We start from the raw sequence: 22,910 nt of genomic DNA, 5'->3' as shown, positions 1-22,910 counted from the left end.
ACAAGGTGTGACCTCCCTCTGTTGGGAAGTTCTGCTTGAGAGCACCTGTAGGTGCCCTGAGGCACTAGAATTTCCCAGCCACCTTTACACAAACTGCTTTTTGGTCTCTGAAAGCTGCATGTTTTGGACACATGCAGGAGGTGGAATAGTGGTGTACACTAGATATCCACTTGCCTTCCTGAATTTAATTCTCATGCTGTAAAAGACAAAAACCTGATATATAAATGTTAGTATGCTGCTGCAAACAAATAATTTTGCTGTGTTTGTTTTCATGTGTCATCTTCTTTTCCAGCAGCTAAAAGTCAGAGAATCCTACTCCAATTTTCTTCCTAAAGGAGTATTTGTGTCACACCTGGACAAAACTCCCCAGTATAGGAGCACCTCAGTTTATAGTCAGGTCATATTTCGAAGATGACCTTCAAGATCTGCATGGATTAAAAGATTAAAAACTAAATTAACTCACTTTCTAAACCAAAAAACTGCATAGATCTGAGATTCTTCTGAAAACGAGAGTCTCTTGGTTACAGTCTGCTGAGTAAAACTCTATCTTTTGTTCAACAAATGGACTTTTCTATTTGATGCCTGAAGTATAACTTGTGGAGATATTAAGTGTTCATTGAAATTGAAAAATATTTTGATCAAAGAAAGGCAAAAGCTATCAGTTAGCAAAAGACTCAGCATTTGTTGTATGCACAAACGACCTCATTCCAGGCTACTAATTGACATACAACATACAGCTTGCCCAAGAATTACTGTTTGGCAGTTTACAGGCCTTGATCAAGATACTGGGGCCCTTTGGTGTATGTTGAAACATCCTATCTTCTCTAATACCTAGCAATAACCAGCATCAGGTGCTATAGGTCCAAAAAGGAAGGCCTTGGGCAGTAATGTGATTCTCCATTTATTTAAAAAAATGGAAAATCTGAAAAAAATCACAGAGGACTTCAGAAATAACAAACCTGTTACCAGGGTTCCAAGGGTCTTTCAGGGTGAAGAGAGAGACGAGAATCTTGATCTCATGATCAGAAGGCTGGATTTATTAATTTATGATATATAATACATTATCACTATACTAAAAGGAATAGAGAGAAAAGTTCAGAAGCTGCTATGCCAAGAATAGAATAGGAATAGCATAGACAAGGGAGCTCTTTCTGATTCTGTCCCAGAGAGAGCTTGTCTTTGATTGGCCCTTAATTGCACAGAACCAACATGGGCCAATCCCAGGTGCACCTGTTGCATTCCACAGCAGCAGACAACCATTGTTTACATTCTTCTTCTGGGGCCTCGGCTTCCCAGAAGGAGGAAAAATCCTAAAGAAAGGATTTTTCACAAAAGATGTCTGTGACACAAATCCAGTAACTATTTGTTGTTTAATATTTGCAACTGTCTTCTATTTCATTTAATACAATCCTGAATTTTGTTTGCATTGATTTCTTATTTGACATCTGATTTGCAGTGTTTTCTGGGCTCTGTTTCAAGGAAGACTATTGTTGACGTGTAATTTCAGCATATGGAACTAGTAAACTGGTTTTAATCTGATACAATACACAATTCTGCACCATTCACAAATCAGTAAATTATTCTATCCATCTTTTTGCAGCCATTTGAGGTGGTATCAAGTCAAACAGAAAGTTCTGCCCTAGTGAAACAGTAGATTCTTCACTCAGATAGTGGCATCCTGACTCAGATGAAAAGGCTCTAGATTGTTGATTGTAAGAAGAAAAGATTGAGATTTAGATTTAGGGTTTGTTTTAGCAGCATTTGATATTTTATTTCTCTATCTCCTTTGTCATATACATAATGATAGCCATGAAGTTGTTCAGAATATTTTTGGTTGTTTGTTTTTTTACCTGCTGGAGCATTCAAGTTCATGAAATTATTATGGTATCCTCATTCAAATGGAAAGGGTGTGCACAAAGGCAAATCAAAATGAAAATTTGGGTTTTTCCTACCATACTGGTGCCTTCCTTTCCTCATTTCCTCTGAGAAACTTCTCCTCTTGCTCCACATCACAACCAGCAGGTGTTGTCTCATCACAGAGAGTAAATCCTCTTCCATGTTGAAGCTGTTTTTTGAATAGGACTGCCATAAGAAATGTGGGATTTGGTTCTGCCAGGCAGAATTAGACCTAAATCAGGTTAGAATCCAGTAATTTATTTCCTGAGGTGAAACAGTTCAGTAATTCCTGCCACCTTTGCAGGAATGAGATTTGTGCATGGATCACAGTGGAAATCAGCAGAAAGCAGTATCAAGCAAGTGCACTGCCAGGGAGATGTCATCCTGAAGAACTGGCTTAGGCTGCAGCAGGTTTTGGTTTTGTAACTACCAAGTCAAAATGAAGCAGAGTCAAACAGAAGAAACCTCTTAATTGTATTGTAGATTATTCAAATAAATTTTGAACTTTGATCATCAAAAATGTTTCCATTTATAAAAATGCTTTGATGAGCTATTCTTTTATTTCTGCTCTCTGAATTACTGAACCCTACATGCAAGATCCTGATATAGCTAACATTTAGAATATGGACAGCTAAATTGATACAATGAGGGACTTAAGACCAATAGTAAACTTATGTGTTGAGCCCGTATGACCTAAGAAGCATTAGATGATTTTGGCATTCTATGCACTTTAAATTTCTGTCTCTTCTTCTAGTTTAAATCATATAATCTCTGGATTTCAGAGAGGCACAGGAAACGTATACCAGCGGAGAATTTGTCTCAATTTATTTTATAATTTTTTCTATAATAAATATGTCCTATAATAAGCAATAACTCATCATCATAGAGTCTATAATACATTTTTTCTCTGTACACAAGAACAACTTTGTTCATTTGAGCAACAGCACAGCAGTGCAAATGGGGGTACATCATGTGAGTAGCAGGTCCAGTGAAAGAAAATGCATTTATTTTCCAAAGTGATCATGCTCATTGTGATTCTCTTTGAACAGCATTTCTGCCTTATTTCTGAACTTCACCATCAAATCCAACTGATGCCCTTACAGATGCAATTAAAATGATTTTTTTAGAAAGACTGATACCTAAATTTGAGAACTACTGTTTAAAGGAAATATTTTTTCTTCCTTTTTTTTTTATTCCTCAGTAGTTTTCTTCTGAAACAGCCATCAGCAGAAGATGCCCCTTCCTCAGACAAAAATATAAAATATAGTCAATGGATTATAAAAATGAAATGTTACAGAAGCTTCTGATGAATGTGGGTATGACTACATGTTGCATGAATGACACATATGTTCTCGGTAAAATTTTTCCAAAAGTGCATGATTGGAGATTCTTTTGTTTGTTGGTTTGGTTTTTTTTGTTTTTGTTTTCTTGGGGTTTTTTGTTCTCTTGTTTTTTGCTTGTGTTTTCATTAGAGCAGTAGCAAACTAGAATAACTGCCCAATATCTGAATAGGAAAGCCCAGATAAGAAGTGAAAATTGAAGAAACTAATTTCTTGGACAAAAGTTCTAACCTGTTTGTGCCACCAATTGAAATTGGCACACACATACACAGGCAAAACAATTATTTTATTTGAATACTAATATATGTTAAACAACACAAAAAATGGTCAGTTCAGCATACTTTGTTTGTAAATATTCAAATACAGGTAGATTTTGTGATTGCATCCAGGGACAATGAAAATTCCGTAATTTGATATAGAGGTGAAAATTTATCCAGGAGTTTTGAAATATTATCATAATTTTATAGGGGAGAAAAGAGAGACTATGTTTCATATGTGTGGTTATACAGGATCAATTCCAGTGGAGTGTGGATGATAGATATGTCCCAAGGTCAGTAGCAGTATTGACAAAAACAGTACCCGCTCAAAGTAAACATTAAAGATGAGTTAGCATTGCAGGAAGTAATATTTAACACAAAGTTTTGACTTTTTTTTTTTTTTTTTTTTTTTTTAGTAGAGTGCAAACCCGATGCATGCATCCAGACTTATTATGTGTTCAGGTATGTAATCATTATTGCAATAATGCACTGGTATTCAGTGAAAGGTTTTCATAGCAACAAGACAGTGCAAGTCGGAGTTTTCATGGATTGTATTTTGTGGTTAACTTATGTCACAGATTAAGTTGTTGCATGTGAAATAAATCTTAGAATTCTTATAGCATAGGAAGCAGTGAGTGTTCAAGTTGCTAGCTTGATAACTGTATTTACTAAACTATCTGGAGAGTCAGTATTAGTAATGTCATTTCAGTGGAATATTGTTCCCAGTCTAAGCAGGAATGAATATTCTGCTGTTAAAAGGTATGCCAAAACAGCCTGTCACAGCTGCAATTGTAATTTTCTATGTAATTTTGAATTAATGGTGAAACAGTACAAGTATAAATCAGTGTTAGGCTTAGCAGTGCTTAATAAAACTAATTACACACCCTTTATTGAACATAACCTAAAGAATGATTTTGTGGTTTTTAGGATGAATTGGATTTATCGGACTTTTTATTTCCTTTTCTTACTGGCTTCCGTTTACAGTGGTAAGTTAATATATAATTCCTGAGATTTACAAACAGCATAGAGAAACTCTTTTAGGAGGGGAGAAGATTAGTAACTGCAGTCTGTCTGCTCTTGAGGGAGCTGTTTATTCTGCTGGATTGAGTTTAGTTAGGTTTGTGTAACTGGCATAACCCTATTGTCTGGCATGGAACTTTCTAGTGGGGCTTTACTGACACTGTCCTGGCACCCCTGTGCTGTCACCTCCCCCAGCACTCGAGGGACCATGGCATGAGTGTGAAATTGGTGTGATGGTCCCTGTTCTGTGCCCAGTGGCCAGGTCAGTAGCCTGAGCAGAAGCTGGGGAAGGAGGCCCTTTGGGGGTGCAGGAGGCAGAATAATGTGTGTCTTGCACGATGAGTTAATGATTTACTTTATTCCAGCAGCAAAAGTTAAACTACAAAAAAAAACTGCGCTGTGCTTTTCTGAAATTCCCTTTTCTGATAAATTATTACTAAGGACTACCACAGGTATAAGTCCAGTAATGTATTAGCTGTTTTCTCAGAGAACAATTAGGTAACACCTTTTTAGCAAAAACAAATAGATAAATGAAATATTATTTAAGAAGATGTTTTACCTGGCTTTAAGTCTCAGAAGAAAAAATCTTGGACAATTTCGGAGACCTAGAAAACATTTTAATTAAGTTAAAGTTTTCAGAACTGGCACAGTTCTACATGGTGCATAGTTTTACAACATAAATAATTTTTTTTGTGTTAATTTATGCTAGAAGAAGATAAATAGGATCCAAAATATCTGATACAGTAAATAATTGCAATATTCTTTTCTTTTAGCTTTAGAATTCACTTGTTGTAATCTAAGAATTGAAAATGTTTTTAATGATGAGCTGAGACAATAAAAAAATGCTAATAAGACCAATAAATACATTTTTTTAGAGAAAGAGCTTGAAAGTTTATACATACCAGAGAATTTGGATGTTTATATAGTTCAATTTTTTTACTTATGAAGACTTAACCTTTGAAAGATATTAACACATCTAGCAAACATGTATAATAATGCTTATTTATTCCTTTCTTTAAAAATTATGTATTATACCTGTGTGCAGGAAATGCTGAATTGCATAGTTTATAATCATAATAACAAATAAAATCCACTTGTAGTCTTTTAAAACTGTCAAATCCAATATGATGTTACTTTTTGTTTTCATTTTAAATATCACTTGATACAGTATGATCACTCTAAAGTAACAGATTAAGCCACTAGGTAAGATGTTTTCAGTTGTGTTTCTACCCAGTCTGCAAAAGTACATTATTTTCTCTTTATCTTTTCTCTTTTCTCTTTATCTTTTCATTGTGAAGAAGATTTGGGGGGATTCTGGGTGGAGTGTGAGAGAGCCGAAGGTGTATGAAATCCTGAGAGCCTTTGAGGCTGTGCACAGTGGCACCGCTGTGACTGAATTCAGAGGATGCCTGGATAAAATAGGATTGTCTTTACAATATATAAAACTTACAATATATAAAACTATAAACCTTTCTAACTCCTTTTGTTATCTGCACTTCCTCTTCCTGGTTTTCCTCATAATGATGTTCTGTGTTGGCCTCTCTCAGGAGACGCTTCTGCTTTTTCTGAGATTTGCCATGGGACAGCCTTTTGGTGCCCAACATGGTGCCCACCACAGTCCTTTTTGGTGCCCAACATGGACTTTTCCTCCTTCCCCCTCTGCCATGCAGATCTGCCTTGAGGCCCATCCAGCTTCTTGGGTTTCTTCCTGGGCTCAAGCTGCCCTGCTTCAGCATTGGGTATGAGGCAGAGAACAGAGGGAGACACCCTAAACAGTATTATTTCTGCTGGAGTGAAAGGATGAGACTCGCAGAGGAACTGTGCTACTCACCCCCCCCTTATCCACTTTTCCTGACAAAAGCAAGGTTAATGATGAAGAGGAGAAGTGGCTCTCCTGGTGAATTGAGTGTTCCTGTCTCTAATAATTGACAATTTTGTTATTCCGTGTCAGAATGTGTGACTCAGATCTATGAAAATACATTCTTCCAAGGAGGAGACCTCACTACAGTTTTTACACCGAGTGCCAATTACTGCCAAATAGTGTGCACTTACCATCCTACCTGTCTGCTCTTCACCTACTTGCCAGCCACATGGACTACAGATCCTGCAAAAAGGTAGAACGTTCCTGTACTTGCTGGTCTCCTGTGATAATTTCAAAACCTGGTAACATTTTGACATAACACAGGCATGCAGGGAAAGGTGCAGGGTTGCCATAGGAAAAAATGTCTAGTATCTCTAAAACTGGTGATCTAAGGGTAATTGCTTGAATTCAAAAGGTTAAATTTGACAATGCCCAGTTTTTCACACTCACACACTGGCCTTTGAAGGAAAGAGAAGTGACTCTGCACTCCCTCCTTGAGGGCATGTATTTATTGTTGAGGGACAATGTGAATAATTTCACATCTCCAATGATCCCCTGTACTGTTTGCCATCCTTTCTATTTAGTATATTTTTCTCACAATTAAGAATTTCAGTAGCCTGAGAGAATGACGTTGTCTTCTCTCCATGCCCAGTGCATTTCTGTCCTCCCAGCCCTGGGCTCTGCTTCTCTTTTTGTTGAGACCTCTTGGAGCTCCCACAAACGCAAAATATTCTCATCTGCCACAACTGCCAACAAAGTGTGTGAGGCTTGACCCTATTTTTCTTCGAATTACACTTGTCAAAATTTTCATGTTGACGGATATTGGACAGGCTGCATTTCACCTGAGAAACAGTTATGAATGTCCGTGTTATACTGCCAAAACTGTGAATTGCTGCATTTTAAACCACAGGTTCTCCTGCTATTTAAAAGACAGCGATACAGAAATGCTGCCAAAAGTGGATATGGAAGGAGCTATCTCGGGACATTCTTTAAAACAGTGTAACCAAATTAGTGGTAAGATATGGTTGTTCACATGCATATATTTTATGCTCTGCATTGCATAGCAGCTGTTAAAAACTTAGCATTTTGGGAAGAGGAATAGAATCAGGGAGGCAGCCAAGCAGTAATTTCTGTGTTCTTTGCCAGACCACTTTCAAACACAGGTGACAAAATCTCCACTGGTTTTACTCTTCAGGCCCACCTATCCACCACTCAGGGTCCTGAGATGAGGTAACAGGGAAATCATGTTCCTGCAGTCACAGTTTCTTTTGCCAGAGGTCGATGGCAGCCCTTGTTTTAACTACTGTTTCCAGTTCTAAAGATTAATTTTCTACTAAAATTCCAGTCCAGAAAGTGGCTCATATGGCCTGTGTGACCCTGTTTTATAACTCTGAGGTGCAGATGCTTAGCAAAGCAAAAGTGCACTGTCACAAAGTGATGCTAATACTTTTGTGATTCTGTGTAATAACTTTTTTAGCAGCTGTATATTTTAGGGTATATGTACTTTACATGAAGACCTAATGTCAGCATGCCATGCCTGCAAGTTATCATCAGGCATATTAAAAGCCTATTAAATGTGTTATTTTGCGAATGTTTTAAATTTGGTCTGTCACAGTGATGTCATTAAAAGATCAACTTTAAGCATAGCGTGGTACCTTAGAAAAACAGAATAAGGAAGAATATAGTTATTCACTTCCTGGCTTGCGGACAAATAGTGTCCTACGGATGTCAGGCTAGTTTTTTAGTTGTATTGGTATAGCAGCTCAAGATGGCAGGACTTAGTGGGTTTTTATGCAAGTTCTCCACTGTAGCTGTTATCAAGAAGTTGTGCTTTCTTTTGCTTGCCACTTGCCCTTCAGAGCAGTCAGGCCCCTTAAAAGCTCTTTCCTGCCAGTAACCCTTCATGTTTGGATTTCTGAATATCTTGGAATTGAAAGAGATTTCAGTGGGATATTATTTTTTATTCTATTTGGACTAATTAATATCACTGAATTACTCTAGAATCAGACTAAATGAAAATCTATGCATACATGTTTAAAAATGCCTCCAATCATTGGCTGACTCTTCTTCTGTGAAATGACCTTCATTTCAAGCCCCATAGTTGCTGTCCTCTCTCTGTGAAGTGCAATATTCTGACTCAAGTGGGAAATGTCTCTTGCTTTTGAGGCCAGAATATGCCATTTAACCTGTTCTATGAATTTGGAACTGGGAAAATATATTTTAATATTGATTCTGAGTTCTTGCTTTGGTGAGTGTCATCCTGTTCTCAGTCAGCCACAGTGGTTAGAGCCCCTCTCTCATGTAGGCAAAGGCACTGTAAAAGTCTGCCAGTTTTTCCCCTTGCCACAAGGTACTACACTAAACCTACATTTCTGATTTGGTGCTGGATCTGTGTATAAAGTCTGATGTAACTGAGGGGAGCGTGGGATGTGGCATCTGGATTATGAAGGATGTGTCATAAAATCTGCTATCTCTTGGGCAATTTGGGGCAAGGGATGGGGAAAAGAATAGAAGTACATTTTCAGAACTTGGTCTCTCTTTCTTCACAGCTTGCAGCCCAGATGTCCATGTAGGACTGGATATGGAAGGGAATATTTTTGATATTTCTATGGCTGACAGCTATCAAGAGTGTCAAAAACGATGTACCAATGACAACCGTTGTCATTTTTTTACATATGCCTCTGAAAATTTTCACAATGCAAGCTTTTGGTAAATACAGGTTGGATTCATTCCCCTGGACAGCCCTGTGCCTAAATAGATTAAATCACAGAGCACTCTAAGGTGCAAGAATTTACTCAAGAATATTCAATTTATTCCTCCTTGAAATGTTTGTGCACACTTACAGGTAGGAAAATATCAATTGTAAATTGGCTTTCATTTATCTGTTGGTGTTGGTGAGAAAGACAAACTCGATTATAAGAGCCTTGAAAAAATCCTAAAATTCTCTGAAGATACTGAAATGCAAATTATGTTGATACCTGTGCTGCATTTTTGCTCTGTTCAATCTTACTCTGCTTATTGTTCTGGAAATGGCATCATCAGAGTATCCAGAGAAATGATTTCATTTTAACAAGACCTATTTTTGAGCTCTTAGTCTGCTCAGTTGTGGAAGTTCAACATTGTTCAGCTAGCTCTGTTCATCAGCTGAACTCAGTTCTGGAGGCTGGAGATTGTTCTGGCCCATGGCCAGACCATGCACAATGGTAGGAATTGTGGGTTCAGGAGGATGGTTTGGTCCAAGGAAGAAGACCTGTTTTCTTACCACTTTCTTTACTGTTTTTATTCAGTAAAAAATGCTTCTTGAAACACACCAGCGTCGGAACTCCAACCAACATAAAGGCACTTGATGGGGTTGTGTCTGGATTCTCTCTAAAGCCATGTCAGCTTTCTGAATTAGGTAACTATTTAAAATATCTGATTCTGATTAGTTTTAAGGGTCATGTATCCTGAAATGCAATCTATCACTCACATGTAGAAATGTTTCATTATGTAGAATAATTCTAAAATAATCCTGTTCTTAAAATATATTTCATACACTCAGGGACAAAGAGGTTCATTCTTTTAAATTTTTCATGTTATCATTTGTCTTACAGAAACAGTTCCCTTCTTTAGAGATCTAAAGAATTCTTTCATAATATTAGCTTGATGAAATAGTATGTTATCTTTGTATCATGGATACAAAAATTAAAGATAAAAGCACATCAGATTCAAAGATCAGGGGAAATATGGATCTTTCTACATTCTGCTTGTATACTGTGTATGCACTTGAAAATTTTTCTTGAAGATCTGCAGTTTTAATACAGCTGGCTAATAGGAAAGGATGTAATATGCATTTTGTGGGTGATTTGTGATGAAAGGAAAAAGTCTGTGCTTGTTCCTGCAATCGTTACTCATACAAAATTCTCAAGCATCTAACATCTAACAGTGTGTATAAAAATTCTTATTCTCAATTGAAACATCTTTCCCTTTTTATTTTTTTCTTTTTTTTTAAATTCTATCTCCACTTTATCTTACTCTGTGATATTTTCCCTTCTTAATGATGATGAGGTTACTCTGCTTTCCTTTAGCCTTATTTTGTCTCACAGATAATCTAATTTTCCTGTATAAACCACATTTCATAGAGTTGTGTATCAATATATTGCTTTCTAAAATCAGTGCTTGGTTTTAGTGCTGGGCAGTGCTGGCACAGCATCAGCACTCTCTCCCCAACATCCCACCCATCAATAGTCTGGGGTGGGCAAGATCCTGTGAGTGAATACACCTAGCTCAGCTGACCCAAGTTAGCCACGGGGACGTTCCATGTCTTATGATGTCAGCTCAGCTATAAAATCTAAGGAAACGAGGAGGAAGGTCAGGCATTTCTTATTTGCAGTTTTTGCCTTCTGGAGCAACAACTATGTGTGCTGAAGCCCTGCTTCCCAGGAAGATCTTCCTAGGAAGTGGTTGGATATCACTAGCTGGTGGGAATAGAAAATAAAAGAATTGGGTTTGTCCTCTTTGCTTGTGTGTGTGCAAACTTTTGCTTTTGCTTTGGTAAACTGCCTTATTTCAACCTATGTGTCGTTGTCCATCTTATTTTTGGTCACCTGTCCAGCTGGGAAAGGGGAATGATAGAGTAAGTTGCTGGGCCCCCAGCATCCAGACAAGGTCAACCCACCACAGTACTTTTTGGTGCCCAACATGGACTTTTCCTACAAAACAGTTTTTACCTGAAACCTCTAGTTATCTGGCTTTTACCCTTCTGATCCTCTCCCTGATCTTTCTGGTGGGGGAGTGAGTGAGTGACGGCATGGGGCTTGGTTGTTGGCTGGGATAAAACCATAACATCATGTGAAAATCAATCTTGTTCCTCCCTGGCTTTCCCTACTTTCTGTGTCTTGTGAAAGAGGCAAGAGCAGGCAAGAGAGAGAATAAATAAATTGTGTGATCTTAGAAGCCTAGACAACGCTACTGCATCAAGAAGTCATCTAAGGAGGTCACCTGTCCTAGTCTCAGACTGATCATCTGTACCTGTCCAGACAGAGATTTGTGTAGTCTTAAAACCTTAGTAATGTCTTCTGCCTTGTTTTTTGGTCAACATCTGAAATGGGTTTATTTCAATATTTGTTCGAGGTTTTCTTCTGAATTTATTTAGTTCATTCCTTTCTAGGTGGCCTTTCCTTTTCTGCCTTTGCCTCTCTGACTTTATTCTTGTGCATACACACTACTACGCATGCATAGCAATTTGTCTTTTTTCTGCCCTTTGCAAAGTATCTTCCTGGGCATCACTGGATGTTGAGCAAATGATCACTGAACGTGTTCCTTGAGATCATGGGTTAGCTTCCCTTATGTTTCAGATCCACATTTTTACTTTAAATATAATTTCCTTTGAAACTATCTGTTCTCCTGAAGGTTATGTCCCCTTAACATAGGATCTTAAGTACTAAATGTGAGAGTTAATTGACTCTACTTTTCTATATTTCTGATTATATTTTTTTACTATTCTTATTGTGTAATTACTTCCCAGTATTGTTGTCCATTCTTGCCTATGTTTTTTGAAAATCTCATCAAATTAACAGGATTTGGAGTAAGCTCTGCCTCTTAGTTTCATTTTCTGAAGTAAGATGTTCCCAAATGTTTCTATAACACACTGGGCAGTATTGACTTGGTTGCTGCACTTTCTCAACAGCTCAAGTTCTCTGCTGCCACCAAATCCTGTCTTTTGAATCATTTCACTATTTTTACTATCTCTGCAGTTAGATAGGTTCAAGAAACATCCTCCGTGCTGATGCTTCCAGATTTTCTTTTTAAATTCTTGCACTAGAATTGTAACTGAGACTTCAAGTATGTCTTTGAAGAAGGATACTCATTAATCTCTTTTTAAACATGCTAGTATTTCCTGTAATCTCTATGCCCATTGTCTGGTTGTGTGAACTATGCATCCAAGCTTCTGTTGTGTTTTGATATTTTGGCTATGTCACAGGGCAGCAATCCTACTTACTCTGCCTACTTTTCAAATAGTAAAAGAAGTGTTAAGAAGATCATCACCTTATTTTTTTTTCTAGTCTTTCCATGACCATAATATGCCCATTGAAAATAAATTTAAATTTTTCCCTGTTAGATTAGCAAATCTCTACTGTAATACATAACTAGCAAATCTCTACTGTAATACGTATTTTCTCTTTTCCTCTATATGAATCTTATCCCTGTAGTGCTCTCCATGACTTGACATATTCAAAAATATTCTTGAGAAATAGTTTTTAGTTAAAATGTTGTCTTACCTTTCCAGTTTACCAATCACAGAAGGAAAATGGGGATAAAGATAGAAATGAATAATCTGTAAATCTCAATATTCTGATGACATACTAAAGTTTTTTTAATTTTGATATTTTGTTCTTGTTTTATACAGATTGTCAAATGGACATTTTTGAAGATCAAGTGTTTTCAGGAATTAATGTTACAAGCTTTTTCACTCCTGATATTTCTGTCTGCCAAACTATGTGTACATATTTTCCAAAGTGCTTGTTCTTTACATTTTTTACCAGGAAATGGCAAATAGAATCTCAAAGGTGAATATGACAGTTAAATGATATTATCCATATAGATTATTTAAAATTTATTTTTTAAAAATACAAAGTCTTTTTTTAAACACTAATTTCTTATACATATGCAAATTTATGCTAAAAGGCTATTTTCAGTAAAGTGCAGCTTCTGATGGGTTTTGTTCAAAAATTTGTAATTTCATGTGGGCATTTCAACTGTTTTCCAATGTGATAAGAACTTTTGTATTGTGGTTGTGTATCTGGTCTTAATCTGAAAAGAATTATACATGTCAAAAATACAGTGAGCCTCCAGATTGTTTTAAAGACTTAAAGCTGAATTTTATGGCATTATCAAAAGAGCCATCTGGTTTCCTGGCAGGGCAAACTTATTTTATTGAAAAGATTTTTCAATTAAGTTAATGGCTTTAAAAATATTTCTATTTTTCTTTCTTCTTTCACACTTAGTAGTGAGAATAGTTAAAAATCAACATTGCACACAAATCAGAAGAATAGGATCTCTAAGGAATTTCAGGGAGAAGCAAAGCTGAGATGGCATGCATCTTCCAAAGTCACCTCTTCTATATATGTGTAAACACTGTACCACTTTTAGTAGTATACTTGTATGGCATTTCACAGCACAACTGATTGCCTCAATTTAGTGTGAACTAGTGAATCTAGGGAGTGCATTTTTGTATGAAATACTTCAACAGATTGAGATTTGGGAGAAAAGAGTGCATTTAGGAAAGAACCTTCTTTTACCAGTACCTAAACAATTATTTTTGGAATGTGAGAACAGGTTTAGTTATTGTGAAAAATATTTAATTTTAGAAATCTTTGCCTTCTGAAGACATCAACAAGTGGAATTCCAGAGGAGCTCATATCACAAGAAAATGCTGTATCAGGCTTTGGCCTCCTAAATTGCAGAAAATCTTTTCCTGGTAAACAATAAATTACAATAAACCCGCTAATTTTGAATTAATCTCAGTAATAACTTTCTGATGCTTTGAATGCAATCATTCTTACAGCCTGCACTTCTCGCACTTACATGCAGATGGATTTTTTGGGAGATGAACTTACTGTCACTTATGCTAAAGGACACAGAGCCTGTCAGCAGGTTTGCACAGACATGATCCGCTGCCAATTTTTTTCCTATTCTCTCCTCCGAGATTCATGCAATGAAGAAGGGTGAGATATATTTTTTAAAATGTTCAAAGATTGCTGAAATAATCATTCCAGACATGTGGTGGGTGAGTTAATGTATGTGCTGTTCAGTGAAAAAAGTACAAGCAAATTGTTTGCATTAATTCATTGGCAGAAAGTGTGAGTGTCACCTAAGAATGTCCTCAAATGGATCTCCAGTGAAAATAGTACATGGACCAGGAAGTATCTCTGGATACTCACTAAGGTTATGCAAAAAAAAAGCCAGTACTGGTAAGTACAACTTTTTTTTAATGAAAAATAGATGGTGCTTCCCTGATTTCAGTGTAGGAGGCCAAACAATATTTTTTCTAAGTGGTTGCACTGTCCCAGTGGGTGATCTTGTAAAGTTAGTGTGTTCTGGAAAAGTGAAGTCAGTCATAGTTGTCACCACATTTCTCTTCACAGAGAAAAGCAAGGCACGATTCTTCACAAGAATATTTCTGTGCTTCACATTCTCTGAACCTCAGAGAAAGGAAAAACAATTCTAAACATTTGCTGTGCCTGTGTTTATGCAAAAGTAGAATGCAATATGAAGACTGTTTACCCAAAGTGATGGTGTTTTTTTTCCTTGGCCTATCAGGGCCAAGGGTGTGCATGTGTCAAGACTGTCAGATGACGGTCACGAGATTCTGTGCAGTTGTGTGCAGAGTGGAGTGCTTGGCAGATTCAGTTTAATTTAATGTAATATAATATTGTCTAATATAGTATAATAAAGTAATTAATTAGCCTTCTGATATCAATGTAGTCCTCCTCATTGCCATCTCTCCCCTCATTGGGGTTGCCTTCAAATTTAATACATAGCAAACACTGGAACAGCACCGTGAATTTTATTTTAATAGACTTTACGACCATAACCCATGAAAAATGCATCATTTATCACCTTCTTCACAATAGGTGGTGCCTATTCAGTCATCAGCAGTAGTCTCATCTTCATTTCTCATTGGTGAATGCAAGTTGCCTTTAAGCCCGGTTTCGAATTGCTTCTGCACTTTTACAGTGTGTATGCAGCATTCTGCAAGAACCGTCAGGATCGTTGGTGGGACGGACTCGTCCCCTGGAGAGTGGCCGTGGCAGGTCAGCCTGCACGCCAGGCTGTCCCGCCAGAGGCACCTGTGCGGGGGCTCCATCATCAGCAGCCAGTGGATCCTCACCGCCGCTCACTGCGTCGCCAGGTGAGACCCCAATGCCAATGAGCCTCAAAGGTTAGCCCAGCAGGCAAGGGAAATTGAGGCCTGCCTTTCAGGGTAATAACAACGAGAACTAGAAATAGATGAATTGCGTTAATGCAGCCAAAAGGTGAAATTTTCGGGTAGACATGGTTTTCTTAATGTAACTGGAAGTCTCCGTATTTCTCCCTTTTTAGCGCTGCTAAATTGTACTGCTGATGCTAAATTATTTTAATGAATCTGGAAGGTGAAATTCTAAAGCACACAACAAATACTTACAGAACCCTAGACATTCTCATGAGATACGAGGTTTTTCTTACTATTTAGTCACAGGCTGACTGTTTGCCTTTTCCCCTCAGTCTAGAGAATCCCAACATTTGGCGTATTTATGCTGGCATTTTGAGACAATCTGAAATAAATGAGGATACACCCTTCTTCAAAGTGGAAGAGATTATTGTTCACTCTCAGTATAAATATGCACATATTGGATATGACATTGCTTTAATGAAACTCGCTGAGCCTATGAATTTTACTGGTATGTAGCATATTGCAGAGGAATTGTGAAAATGTGCAGGATGGCACAGGGCTGGCATTGCTATGGCAGTGCGTGACACCTGGGCTGGCCTCCTTTAACATGCAGCTACTGGGGTTTGAGGAGAATCTGTTCTGTTGGCTTCAAAAAGAAAATGGGTGGCTCTAAATTACGTGCTGGGAGTCACACATAGTGCAAGGGACAAAGCATACATGGCAGCTGTCATCAGGGGTCGTGTGGGTGAGCCCACAAAACCTTACTGTTGCAATTGTCTCTGCTGGACAAACTAATGTTTTCTCTTGTACTTTAGATCTTCAACTACCTATCTGCCTGCCACCAAAAGAAGACACTAACATATTTTATACTGACTGTTGGGTAATTGGATGGGGTTACAGAAAAGAAAAAGGTACAGAGAAATACTTTTAAACAGTGAATGTTTGTATATTTAAAGTCAATGTTTTTGACAAAAAATCTCTCCTTCTCTAAAAAAAGGAAAATTATTCTTAGCGACCACTATTCCTTCTAGACAGTACTTTAACATAATTCTTTATTAAATTTGATTTCTAAGACACCATAAAACATAAATGAAAGATGTATGAAATTATCATTAAATAGCTCCATGCTCTGATACAATAATTAATTTTATAAATTGGTTCAGTAGTTTGAAGTACTTGAGATTTCAATTCTCTACATACATCTAACTACATCTTCAACAACACTCAAATACCCTTCCTTAGATTTTAGTTTAAAATACATACCTGGGTTTTGCACACTCTTTTTTATTTTTTCCTAGTTGAAAAAAATGGCAATAATTTTACCACTGAACTGTTTTGAATTACAGTCTGCACGTAACACATGGTGTTTTTTTATGTGATTGTATTCACATGACTTTAGAGGTATGTTGCTTTTCTTATTCTGAAGATTGATTATAGACCATGCCAATGACTTGTGTTTTGATAGTATATGAGATTTGAACTCCTCTGATTTTATATGGAAGTAGGCCAAGAAGCTCTTAATTACTAAGCTGTGGTTTTACATCTCTTTATTATACTTTTAATATGTTTATATAGATGTATATGCATCACTTTAAAGAGAAACTTTTCCTTTATACACGTGCCTATCTGAAAGTTATAGTTCAACATGAAATCTAACAAATTTAGGCAGTTACTGTACAGACAAATTTCTTCTGTTAATTCCTAGAGAAAAAGCTGGTTTTAAAAACTCTTGTTTAGTCTATGTGCAATTTTCTCCATCTTAAAAACTACTGTGACAGAGAGCAGCACAGATTTGGCAACTGGGAGATTTCAGACTTATTGCAACACTTTACCAGGAAATAATAGTTACTAACACAAAGCAATGCTAACAGCAATGCTCCAAGGGGCAATGTCCTGAGAGCCTTTCCAATATGAGCATTTGTTGCACATCAGAAGCGAGTTTTGAAGCTTTTCCAGCCATGAGAAAGAAGAAGGCACCATAAAAGCATTTAAATTAGAAGACAATTCACGTTGTTCGCTAACACAAAGGAAGGAAAATCAGCGTAATGAACATCTATTGATACTCCTGAAGCAGTGACATTGTAATACCAGCATATGGGGATTTCTAGAGTTGAATTTTAACGTTTATTTTTTAGAACCAAACATTTCTCATCTCATACTGCCTTCCACATAGGTCGGGTCCAAGATATTCTTCAAAAGGCTCCTGTTCCCTTCATGTCAAAAGAGGAATGCCAGGCAAGGTACCGGAAGCGCAGAATAGGAGAAAAAGTGATCTGTGCTGGCTATGATGAAGGAGGAAGGGATGCTTGTAAGGTAATGACAAACAGCAGTGTATGGTTATATATTCCAACCATATGTTCAAATATGTAAATTAATAATGCAATTATTTTTAATTGTTATCAGAAAAGTATGATTATCAATAGAGCTCTTGATTAACTTGTCACTTTTGGTTGTCAAAAGCGCTGAAAACCAAGGTATATGGAAAATATTTCTTATATGACATTGAAATCTTTAGGGATAGATTCCATGGATAGGAAACTGTGAGTGTGGATATATAGATATCCATTTAAGGAATAAAACAGTGTTCCTTCAGGCTATCAGAAATCCAGAGAGCATAAGTATAGTACCTTGAAGCATTTCTCCACTAAGAGCAGATTTCCTATGTGGTTTCTTTTTTTTTTTCCATTTCTTGGTAGAAAATAGAGTGCCTAAAATCTTTTTTTAAAGCATCCATTGTGTATAAACCAGAAGGGAGGGTGCTAGTAATGCTATTAAAATGCATGGGGAGTAGAAGGCTGAAAACAAACAGTGAAAACAGCTCTGTTCATAATTGGAGTTGAAAATGTCACAACAGCATGAGATCCATGAGCCAAAGTCTCTGCTCAAGAGTAAACTCATGCACTTTCACCACTTTAAATATTCTGAGTTAATTTCTGCAAGAAAATAGTTTGATTATTAATATTAAATTCTCTTCCAAATACAGTTTTCACTGCAAACATTTAACTCTTAATAATTGAACGCTGAAATGTTACTATTACTATGGTTAGTTAGGAATAAAAATACTTGGAGCTGGGATGTAATTTTTCCTCTATGCCAGTTAAGCTTTTTTTATCTGATACAGCGTAACAGAACATGGAGAGCCTGTTTCAAAAAAATAATCCCTTGCTGTTGTCCTAAAAACTCATAGCATCTTCTCTAAGGAATCTTATGTTCAGAAAGGAATAGAAAAAGAAAACACAAAGGCATTTTATTGTGAGTGGGACAGAGTCACTCAAGCAGGAGAAGGCATGTAGAGAACTGAGATACTAAAAATATGGTCTTAAGAAAAAATATTGCCAATACTACATACAGTCTTAAATCACTATATAGATAAGGCAATAATGATAATAAAAAGAAAATAATATAAACCAGTAGTTTTGAACTTTTTGTTCAATTGTTTGCAATGACTATTCAGAAAGCAACATACTAAACAATCAGAATACCTGCTTCAGTCCTCTGTTAATGAGCTGTAAATGAGAGTGACTGAAATGTAGGCTGTTGTGCTGGTGGTAGCATTGAATTATGCTGATTTTATTCGCAGTTTTCTTTGTGATAGAAATACTGATGAGGCCTCTTCCTTGCATGCTCTCTCTTTCTCTCCTGTGGCACAGGGAGATTCAGGAGGGCCGCTGTCCTGCAGGCACGAGGAGGTCTGGTATCTGGTGGGCATCACCAGCTGGGGCGAAGGCTGCGCCCGCCCCAGGCAGCCAGGAGTCTACACCAAGGTTGCCGACTATTCTGACTGGATTCTAGAAAAAACTACACAGTACGAGCATTACTGACTCACTCAAAGTGCTGCTGTGGAATAACGACCCTCAGGGCAATGGGATAAAGTGTATTAGTGCTTTTTTCAATGGTGGTTTTTGTTAGCCTGGAGTGTAAAGTACCTGTTTTAAAATGCAGAAAAGCAGGAATGAATGAATTTTCCTATTACTAAATAAAAAGCAGTACTAACAATAAAGTCTGTGATCACTGATTTGGCAGAAGAAAATATGGCTGAGCCACAGACTTGTATTCTTGCTAGCATAAAACGGGGGTGGATGAGGTTGCAGGACATGTATGGACCTTGAAGCTGGGAACTATTTCTGTTTTAGGAGGCTGCCACACAGCAAAAAGAAATTCCCCTCCCTTGTCTAAATGTAGCTCAAATGGGTGAACGACTTACGAGCTTACTGGAGAGCTGGGGGGAAGGGAAGCTGAGGCATGGAAATGCTTACGTAGTTGCATTCCCTTAGTTTCATTGGGGAATTAACCAAAAAAGTGTCAGTACTGACCAAGAAAACAAACCCAGAGGTCTTGGCAGAGGGACACGGGTGGAGACACCACCAAGCCCAGTTCATGCTGGAAAATCCCATCCTGCAGCAGTCTGCCAAGGGTTTGCACAAGCGTGGATCTCCACATCGTGCTGTGATCTCCACTGGGCTGTGATCTTCTCAGGACCAAGGCAGGGAGCTCGAGCCTGACCAAGTTACCAAACACCCACGTTATCTATACACAGATGTTCTGGAAGCACACAGAACACAAACAGTGGAAGGCATAACATAAATACTTTTTTTTTCTTCGTTGCTGCTCTCCAGACTTTTTGCCTTTCCAGCTGCAAGGTCACTTGAGTGTGTTTACAATCCCCACCAGCCTTCCACTTTTAACCCATTGCTCCCAATGAGCTGTCACCTACAGTATTCTAATTTATGTGGATAACTTTGTGATGAAAAGCTTAATGAGGTTCTACTTCTCTTGAAGACTATCCAGAAAATCAATAAAAGCATCCCCTCCCCCAATATATATTTTTATTTTCCAAATACTTAACTCTGTGATTAAAAAACAGCTTTATCCTGTTCCTATATCTCCTTGCTTCCTTTTATAATTTTTTGTTACTTTGTGTCAGGTAGCAAACATATTTCATGGCTGAAATTAATACTAGTGTGAGAAACAGGAATCAAAAATTAATTACTTTCCCAAAGAAAGAAGCAACATTTTACACTGCATCAGCAAGGAGAGTAGAGTACCAACACTGTCTTTGCCAAACTTTATGAGCTTGTTTCCTAATCATCTACATTAACCATAATTGCTGAAAATATGTTCCAGAGTGCTACTTATAATTGCTTTACACCACACTGGGAGGTAAGCAGCAGGAGTGGCTCTGCAAGTAAATGAGGTCATGAAACTTAGGAATTAAACATCAAATTGTTTGGAGATAAGAATCAAGCCGCTGAAAATTACTTTTATCTTTAATTTTTTATGCTTTATTTGTAAATAATAGTGAGGGGAAAAAAAGTGTAATTCCACTCTACAAGCTTGTGCTCCTATCTGTGTCTGGAGTCAGGGCGTACAGTGCTAAGCTGACTGCAGTCAGCAAACCTGACACCCCAAAGCTGTATTCAAAGGCTGGGGAGTTGATTTACTTTGTTTGCATGTTTATTTTTAAAGAAGTAGAATTCAGAGAAGGGATGAGAACGGAGAGGAGAGGAGAGGAGAGGAGAGGAGAGGAGAGGAGAGGAGAGGAGAGGAGAGGAGAGGAGAGGAGAGGAGAGGAGAGGAGAGGAGAGGAGAGGAGAGGAGAGGAGAGGAGAGGAGAGGAGAGGAGAGGAGAGGAGAGGAGAGGAGAGGAGAGGAGAGGAGAGGAGAGGAGAGGAGAGGAGAGGAGAGGAGAGGAGAGGAGAGGAGAGGAGAGGAGAGGAGAGGAGAGGAGAGGAGAGGAGAGGAGAGGAGAGGAGAGGAGAGGAGAGGAGAGGAGAGGAGAGGAGAGGGTCTGGAGTCACTGGGCACGCAGTGCCAAGGTGCCGTGCCCTGGGAGTGCTGAGGGCAGGACATCCCTGCTCGGAGAGCCAGCAGGAACAGCCTGCCGTGTGCTGGGGGAATTGGATCGAGGGTGAGAGGCAAGGCACGTGGGATTTTTGCCAACACTGCAGAAGCAGAACAAGAGACATGGGAGGGGGCTGATTTGGTCTCTTCATGCTCTGTTTAATCCGCAGCTGGTTTAAAATAACAGCAAACCTCAGACATGCTGTCAAAAACCTAGAGACTTCAATAAGGGACTGAGAAGGAAAAAATAGAAAACAGGAAAAAAAAAAAAAAAAAAAAAAGAAAGATTCTTGGCATTCAAGTGTGATTTTGTCCCCGTGGGGAAGGAATGTAGACAGCTGGAAAAGAGTTGCTGACGGAAAAAAGGAATTGCTTCAGTAGGAAAACAGAGGCTGAAACTCTCTAAATAAGAATCATCAGGAGACTATCCAAAATACTTGTCTCTAATACTCAAACTGTGTAGGCTAAAGAGTATATGCAATGTCAATCTGACAGCCTTTAATACCTTCTCATAAAAATCCTGTCATCAGCTTTTTCAAAGGCACAAAAAATGTGTTATTAATTTTTTTTTATTTTCTTTTTTTCCTTCCCTCAATTTTGTTTTTTTTTTGTTTATTTATTTGTTTGTTTTTTCTGCTGAAACTTTTTGGTTTGTAAGCACTGCAGTAACAAAAAGAGGAATGGCAGTCAGCTGTGCTCTGTAGGCCTCTGGAGCTCCGTGTTTTGTTTCTCAGAAATCTTCCAGGTGACAGCAATATGCCAAAGGAAACTCAGCTCTTCCTGTGGAAAGGACCAGTGATCTCAATGACTACAGACATCCTTCATGAGTAGCTGTTGACCAGATAAAATACCTTACTGCAATATATTTTTACTTACAGCAGATATCCTTCAATGACAATTTATGTTATTTGTCAGTCCATCTGTAATAAATTCCTGATGGCTAAAAGTGAGTACCAGGAATATCTCCCAGATACGTGGAGAATGCAGGAATTTGTGGTGGCTATATGAAGTCCTTATGACTTTGTTTAAGATGAACTACATAAGGGAATGTCTGATCTTTTTGTGGGTTTATACACCAGCATGATATGTAATTCATTGAGACCTTTAGACTCATAGACAGAAGTATATTGGTGTTATTAAGTGTTATATTGCTTGGGCTTTCAGGTATCAATAGGTGACTTACACTAAATGAGAGGCAGTTCATGACCTTTGTTTATTCTCCCTTCTAATTTACCTCCTTGGGGAAAAGTGATTTTTAAAAACTGACAACCAAAAAACCCATCTCAATCTCATTAAGGAAAAGCCTGGTCTTATACTTTAAATCTTCCTCTGTTCATGTTGGAACAGAAGATAAACATCAGTGCTTTAGTTGTTATTCTGATTAATGACAAGTGTCTCCAGTTGTCCTGAAAGTCAATAAATCTCATATTATTACTCAGAGATGTAGGAAATTTGGAAGGGGCAAGGGCCATTGTTGATGTATCTAATGGCAGAATTAGTCTGGCCTGATTTTTTTAGTACAAACAAGATCTCTGATCACAGAAATTTTCAAACTTGTTCAGATACAGATGAAACACTTCCTGTGTGCTGTGACAGTCTGGAGAACAGTTAGTTAAGCATAAAGTAAAGACATATTCTTTTGCTGCTCAAATGGACTCAAATTTTAACTTGTAATAGCTTTCTCTGTAATCATTTAAATAGAATTGCCAAGTAGAAAACCCAGTTTCCCATTAAACTGGCAATGCAGTGTTTCCCACCACTGCTGGTGATTTGCCCAATGT

The 22,910-nt window shown here is 37.8% G+C and overlaps 1 protein-coding gene across 4 annotated transcripts; it reads left to right on the top strand.

The window, feature by feature from the left end:
* Positions 1–3,902: 3,902 nt before the first annotated feature.
* Positions 3,903–19,288, top strand: LOC134418161 (coagulation factor XI-like). 4 transcript variants are annotated; one of them, XM_063156015.1, is made up of 15 exons: positions 3,903–3,955; positions 4,421–4,479; positions 6,465–6,627; positions 7,285–7,388; positions 8,924–9,083; positions 9,662–9,771; positions 12,763–12,922; positions 13,724–13,833; positions 13,921–14,080; positions 14,211–14,326; positions 15,093–15,267; positions 15,621–15,796; positions 16,104–16,199; positions 17,462–17,601; positions 18,939–19,288. In XM_063156015.1, exons 2-15 carry the CDS (start codon positions 4,422–4,424, stop codon positions 19,107–19,109), a joined length of 1,899 nt encoding a protein of 632 aa, XP_063012085.1. In that variant the 5' UTR covers positions 3,903–3,955; position 4,421; the 3' UTR covers positions 19,110–19,288. The 4 variants fall into 4 exon arrangements, 2 of the variants coding, with proteins under 2 accessions (XP_063012085.1, XP_063012086.1); XR_010027729.1 differs by lacking the exons at positions 3,903–3,955; positions 18,939–19,288 and adding an exon at positions 16,635–17,369 and having other exon boundaries at positions 4,422–4,479; XR_010027730.1 differs by lacking the exons at positions 3,903–3,955; positions 18,939–19,288 and adding an exon at positions 16,635–17,330 and having other exon boundaries at positions 4,422–4,479; positions 17,462–17,514.
* The last annotated feature ends 3,622 nt before the right edge of the window (positions 19,289–22,910 follow it).

The sequence above is a fragment of the Melospiza melodia genome, chromosome 5 (assembly GCF_035770615.1).
Source record: "Melospiza melodia melodia isolate bMelMel2 chromosome 5, bMelMel2.pri, whole genome shotgun sequence".
Classification (NCBI taxonomy): Eukaryota; Metazoa; Chordata; class Aves; order Passeriformes; family Passerellidae; genus Melospiza; species Melospiza melodia.
Note: the sequence above shows the minus strand (reverse complement) of the source record. Positions and strands in the feature narration are given on the sequence as shown.

Excerpts from the sequence above, each read along its gene's own strand:
- LOC134418161 (XM_063156015.1), top strand. The coding sequence starts at position 4,422 with ATGAATTGGATTTATCGGACTTTTTATTTCCTTTTCTTACTGGCTTCC. Across the intron at positions 9,084-9,661 it reads TTTCACAATGCAAGCTTTTG|TAAAAAATGCTTCTTGAAAC; the intron begins GTAAATACAGGT and ends GTTTTTATTCAG. Across the intron at positions 14,081-14,210 it reads GATTCATGCAATGAAGAAGG|AAAGTGTGAGTGTCACCTAA; the intron begins GTGAGATATATT and ends ATTCATTGGCAG.